This window comes from Aspergillus glaucus (genome assembly GCF_001890805.1).
Source record: "Aspergillus glaucus CBS 516.65 unplaced genomic scaffold ASPGLscaffold_9, whole genome shotgun sequence".
Lineage (NCBI taxonomy): Eukaryota > Fungi > Ascomycota > Eurotiomycetes > Eurotiales > Aspergillaceae > Aspergillus > Aspergillus glaucus.
Genome location: NW_019170461.1, coordinates 714,341 through 720,409, shown reverse-complemented (window position 1 = coordinate 720,409; position 6,069 = coordinate 714,341). Strand labels below are relative to the sequence as shown.

Below are 6,069 nucleotides of genomic sequence, written 5' to 3'. Positions count from 1 at the left end.
ATGGAAAGCAAAAGTTGCTTCCACTCTCCTCAGTACTTTGTCGGCAGACTATACGATCTAACTTGGTTACTAACAAGGTCTGAGGCTTGAGCCTTGTAGCATGCCTTGGTAACCCTACTTCTTTGCTAAATACAGCGTCTCGAAGGGACAAGGCGGTTCGACGAAGGATGCCCACAGATTATTACGCATAGCTGTCGAAGAGATATTATAATTTTTGGCTTAGCCTGACTTCATGCAAATGGGCATCAACATACTCACATTCACCATTTACTGTGGGCTAAATAGATTGCAACGACAGACAATGGCCAGAATTCACTTGCTTGTTTCTGTGTCTGTATCTGTTTCTGTTTCTGTTTCCTGGTCACAAGATCCAAAGCCTCGTCTGGTCTGGTTCTATAACTATATCGCAGTCGCAGAAAAGACGTAAATACGGGAAAGTGGAGGTAACTGCAGTCGTCAAAAAGATACCTCATTCAAGTTGTAAAATGGCATTCCAGTTCGTCGATGACGGAACGACGCTGTGCTCATGCCGAAAAAGAGCCAAACGCCTTGTTCCCCTGGCACCATAATTATCTGCAACAGCGAGGTTATCTCTAATTCAAACAGTCATCTTGACATCATATGGTCGTATGCTCGGGTGGCCATGCCTGTGCCTTGTTTCTGGGTGCACGGAGGTTCATACCATGTGGTATTTGAACGAATACAACGAAGATCGATCCGGCCTTATTCAAATGGGCATAGAGATGTTGGCAGTTATTACGGACTGCGGGTTAAGCGAGATCCCTTCTGTCTGTCCAATCCCAGCAGACTTGGACCAGCTGTTTCTATGGCACAGCAAAGACTGGCCAAGCATGGCACATGGTATACTGAGTGTCTGCTATGATAATTGCACCCCAATTAAAGAAAGAGTGCAAAGTCAGGCGAGAACAGATGGCGTTCCACAGGCAGAGGGCTGGGCCAAGTGCCCTTTCCCAGCGTGCCATCGCATCGAGAAGCCTGGAAACAATACCGAGAAATCTGGCGATAGCCGCAAGCTGGACTTGCGGCCAGCCAATGTTCTTCGGTTATATCTACAATATTTATCCCATCTCGTTCAAACGAGCCCCACCATGCCTTTGTCGTCCCGTTTCGCGTTCGAAGATGCAGCCCTGAGAGCTCAGAGTTCCCCGTATTTAATCGGCTATGACCCACATGCACACATATACTGAGGAAAGGCCTTGCTTGGCCTTGGCTTTGCACATACTACATGACCAGGGGCGTGATGGAAATTGCCTGATGCCTAGTGTATGCACTTGGCCTCGTCGACCTAAGACAACCGCTTGTCACTACTCTTCCAGCCCAGAACTGAGACTGCAGTACGCGCTGGTAGATTGTGTGCTGTGCTGTGCTGCATCAAGAATTTTCGAAGACATTATCATCCAAGCCAAGTTAGGCTCCTATCGTCCTTACTGAAAACCGGGTCTTGCCGTCGAGATAACCAAAAACGAAGAATCGAAAATATTTTCCAGTACGTACGACTACAGCGCCTTTGCAGTCCAGATTCGGACAACACGAGCCCTCATTGGCACCGGTCGGCAGACATCCCTGGACTAACCCAGGTGTGATCCTAGAAGCGAGATGTCAGTTTTGAGAAAAGACTTACGTTGTAGAAGATCTGTGGCCTGAGGGCCGAGCTTTACAAGGCCGCAGCTATAGCCTTCGTCACCCGGGCACTATCAGCGAGGCCTAGTTTAGCGGGAACGACTACTTTCCTTTGCAAAGGCGATATCAAGGGCTATGTTACTTGTGAGACTCGCATCAGCATCATACTGATCTATTTACTTAATGTGTATTAACAAGTAGCATGAGCCACATGGCAATCCTCGACAAGCAGCACCACTTAAAGAGAGAGCCAAGTGACCAGTGTGCCAGGCGCCAATCCATTTCGTTATTGAAGCAAATACTTATCCCCGTACCAAGACTGTTGGTACGAACACAGAAAAGGCATGAGGGGCGAGGGACTTCGAATGCCTGGTCAGAGCAAAGCTGGCGAGCCAGATACAACTCCAGGAACAAGAGTGTGTCATACTAACTCTCCAGTGCTAGGCCAAATGTTCACCTGTCCCATTTGCAAGAAGCCAGACCTACCGACGGAGATAGTCCCTATTCTGTCGAACTGCATCTATCGCACGCGCTTTGGTACGCCACATTGTTAAGCGTTTGGCGATGGAAAAGAGGTGATGTCGACGGCCACATATAACCGTCGTCGTTTCTGATCTCTGCTCTTCTGATACAGGGATCGTCGCAAACAGAGCCGTTTCTCCCTTGACAGAGTCAATGTCCACAGACAAATCTGCCATAAAAAACACCAGGGATAGAACAATTCCCATACAGGTTTTTTCACTTTGAGCATCCAATCCTGGAGGGATGGACAAAACATGTCCTTACACAGTCAGTTCCTCCCTGGCTAGTCGAGCAGGTGCTGTTTGCCAGACACTATTGACTGACATCAAAGATAGGTGAGAGCATATCATGTGTATGGTCCTGGCAGATGAGAGGAGTAACCCATGCAAGGAATGGCCTGAGTCAGTGAGTGCACAGAAAATAAAACGAGAGTTGGCCTGTCCAATTGACAAAGGGTATGGCCCATTGTAAAACTGGAGCGGCGAACGATAGCGGTTACTACCACATCTCCCATTGATGATGGATAAAGCCAACCGAGATTGTCGACTTTTATATGCTTGCCCTAATGACTCGCTGTATCTCGTCTTTGTGAGAAATCGTCGCACGAGCGGCCTTCTAGGAGCACCTACAGACATACACTGGGGAAATGCAGTCGTCCTCCTTTTTTGAATTATTTTGTTTGAATTCCCTACAATGCAAGCGCATTTCTATTGGGGCGCAGGGATTTATCAGTGCCTTCAAAAAGGGTCGCGGTGCTTACGTCCGCTGTTCCAACCCTAAGTCTCACCGGCGGTGCCAACGCGTAAGTTTTCTTTCTTATTATTACTCATATCCCGCAGTTGTATTGACATTTGCTGTACTTGTAGGTGCCCGCACATCACCACTTCGTTGCCCGTCGTGTCGTCACTCGATGCATTGGGCTGCGTCCCGTTGCCGACAAAGACCTTCTCCAGGCTAGTAGCTCGACGAGAGGGGCACCATTGAGTTCGAACATTCCGAGTCGATTTGGATTAAGCAACCAAACCCATCACATACCGAACTTTTGGATAGCATACTCAAGAAAGAAACGTATGTGCGGATATAAGGCTGCTTTAACCTCTCGAATCAATCTGCCACGTCAACTCTACGATGTGTGGCAACATGCACATGCACACAGATATTGGGGCATGGCCGAAGCCAGGTGTATTTCCAGAGGCCAGATGTCGGCTTTCAGGTCAGCCATGTACAACCAATCTCCCTCCCATCATTGTTTCTGATCTCTGCTCTTCTGGTAAGGAGATCATCGCAAACGGAGCCGTTTCTCCCTTTACAGGGTCAAAGTCCAGGACGAACTTGCCATAGAAAAACACCAGTCGAATATTTCACAGATCCCATGCAAGCTTTTTGCCGTGCTGTCCAATTTTGAAAAGATGGACGGCTCTTTTGCCCTTGTGGAAACAAATTTCTCCATGGACACATCCTCCCTGGCCGGTCAATCAGGTACAGTTTTACATTGGATTGGGTGAGCGCAATAATCGAAGCGCGCAGAAAATAAAACGAAAATTGGTCTGTTTAATTGACAGATGGTATGGCCCACTGTAACCCTGGCTTCACGGCATAGCAACGGGAGAGCACGTGGATGATGGCGAAACTGGCGTTGTGATGGTGAAACAGTGTGGTAGAGCTACCACAATCACCAGTTAGGGCGGAGCGCGTTGTCCTGCGAGATATCGTTAATGTTGAGGCTACGATTCTCTTTTTGAATATGAATCCCGGCTCGGACATTGATGACAACAAAGCTGCTGAGATTGGACGGTGAATTGGGCCCCTCAGATTCCTCAAGTTGCTTCCTTGTGTTGAGACTGTTTCCCCTTCACCTCTACAGCTGTTAATTCCAGAACGCCTGCGACAACTTACTGCCAATGGTCCAGCTCCTTCTTTTCCACATTTCAAGTTTGGTCAGAATGTTACTGTCAAGGCTATACCAATGAATGATCCTGATCTTGGAGACATGTCAGAATATTTGATCTTCCAATTACTCTGTCAACTCAAACACCCGCCCCTGGCTCTGATACTCCCAAGGACAGCCTGACCAGCCCGCCTGTGTCTGACATGGATGAAAGTGATCAAGTTCAAAATGAAGACCAGATGGATATCAATTCATCAAGCTCAATGCCTACCCCTGAGACCATGCCTACCACTGATGAAGACTAACACAGCTGCGAATAGCTACTCTGACAATGAAATAAAACTGGGAGTCAATTTAATGGTTGTGTGGAAAGACACTGACATTGAGTTGACCACAGTCAACCTGATGGACTTGGTGCTAAGTCATGATGGACCGTCACCCCCTGTTTCTCCGCCTCTGGAAGGGCCACAAACTCCGCTTCTCTCGGGCTCCGAGAATGACGGTGACCCTAAAGAGTTTCCCTATGGAGACAGATCCTGTGGTTGTCGGAGCATCACTGAGGACTTCTACAGCGCGATCACCCTATTAATGAATCAAAGCGGCCGATATCGTCGACTTTGTATCCGTTTTCCCTAATGGCCAGCCCCGTAATAGTCTCAGGAGAAACTAACGAGCATCGACGATCTCCAGAAACTACCTACAAACATACACTGGGGAAACATGCTCGTGCTCTCTTACGCATTTTGTTCAACATGTCAGTTCGCCAACGCAGGCGCGTTTTCATTCAAGCATGGTGCAGCCATTTCCTTTCCCAACCAGGGCTCAAGGGCTGCGATATCATTATAGGGTTTGGTGGGTCGTCTCAAGAAGCCTCAAATGGTCTAATGGTGGATCAGGGCCCTGAGCTCGGACGACGTCGAAATTGCTTTTGAAGTAGGCTTTGGGCAGTCTCTTCTTTTAAAGTTGCTAGAACATATCTCAATGCGGGACAGGTCACCGTCGTGTCGTCATTCTGCTGGACATTTGGAAAATGGCATTGGAGAAACTCTAGGGGAAAGGGACATCGCCGAGCTTCAATGCTCCGAGTCGATAGATGCTTGCACTCGTACCGAAGAGATGTGGACTTGAAGCGGTCTGATCTGGGACCATTCACAACATATCATCGCCAAGCACTAAAGATATAACCAGTATCTCGAAATCTTGAAGAAGTCCCTGAGTTCAATGAGAACAGAGAGTAACCTCTGAATCATCAATGTCCGTCCGGGTCAAGACACAGAAAATGCTCGTCAAAAGGAGCGAGACAGACATCCCGTTTGCCTTTATGGCCCACTGTATCTTGGCCTTGTGAGAAACCACACTACATTCCCGTGAAAGCCAAAAGGCGGAGATGCCGTCTCGAGTCACAACCTGGATCGACATTATGCAATGTTCTGCGTGGATGAGTCGCGGCTGAAGTGATATGGCCTGGAAAGTGCCTGATATTCTACACTGTCCCGGATTTACCCCTGGTAATTGAACCGAATACCACTACTATTTCGAAATCATATAAAGCGGAGTCGAGATTGCAAATCTCAATAAGAACAGCGACCCCGTCATACTTGACAAATCTCCTCTACGGAAGAGAACATGGTGCACCTGCACCAAGTGCCGACGGCACTGGAGTCGTCCATCCGAAAGGGTTGATATGGACACAATTTGCGTTCTGGTACCAGGGCATCACGTTTCACGGCTAGGCATCAGCACGAGAGATTTAGGAGAGGGTCGATGTGATTAAGGAACATGCGGTTTCCGAAACCTTGGAGGTCTTGGATTTGGATGTGCGGTTTTGGGATTCTTATTGGAGGTTTGGGCAGAGCAGTTAATAGTCGGTGCCACACACAGCAAACACACGTTGACGGAGGCCAGGGAAGGAAGAGTATATCCTCTATCCTCAACAGGATACGATTTTGTTGTTGTCCAATTGATTGTATTAAGAACCCTAGTTCAAATCCGTACTAGAATTAAACAATTGAGAAAGA

The 6,069-nt window shown here is 47.9% G+C and overlaps 2 protein-coding genes across 2 annotated transcripts; both read left to right on the top strand.

Moving 5' to 3' along the window:
- The first annotated feature begins 635 nt into the window (after positions 1 to 635).
- Positions 636 to 1,684, top strand: ASPGLDRAFT_1471508 (uncharacterized protein). The gene is made up of 2 exons (XM_022541909.1): positions 636 to 1,507; positions 1,611 to 1,684. Exon 1 carries the CDS (start codon positions 684 to 686, stop codon positions 1,206 to 1,208), a length of 525 nt encoding a protein of 174 aa, XP_022401469.1. The 5' UTR covers positions 636 to 683; the 3' UTR covers positions 1,209 to 1,507; positions 1,611 to 1,684.
- Positions 1,685 to 2,532: 848 nt separating this feature from the next.
- Positions 2,533 to 3,641, top strand: ASPGLDRAFT_1471501 (uncharacterized protein). The gene is made up of 4 exons (XM_022541908.1): positions 2,533 to 2,564; positions 2,618 to 2,965; positions 3,030 to 3,376; positions 3,439 to 3,641. Exons 2-4 carry the CDS (start codon positions 2,810 to 2,812, stop codon positions 3,566 to 3,568), a joined length of 633 nt encoding a protein of 210 aa, XP_022401468.1. The 5' UTR covers positions 2,533 to 2,564; positions 2,618 to 2,809; the 3' UTR covers positions 3,569 to 3,641.
- The last annotated feature ends 2,428 nt before the right edge of the window (positions 3,642 to 6,069 follow it).

Coding starts and splice junctions, on each gene's coding strand:
- ASPGLDRAFT_1471508 (XM_022541909.1), top strand. CDS start 684: ATGTGGTATTTGAACGAATACAACGAAGATCGATCCGGCCTTATTCAA.
- ASPGLDRAFT_1471501 (XM_022541908.1), top strand. CDS start 2,810: ATGCAGTCGTCCTCCTTTTTTGAATTATTTTGTTTGAATTCCCTACAA. Junction 2,966..3,029: donor CTCACCGGCGGTGCCAACGC/GTAAGTTTTCTT, acceptor CTGTACTTGTAG/GTGCCCGCACATCACCACTT. Junction 3,377..3,438: donor GGCCAGATGTCGGCTTTCAG/GTCAGCCATGTA, acceptor TCTTCTGGTAAG/GAGATCATCGCAAACGGAGC.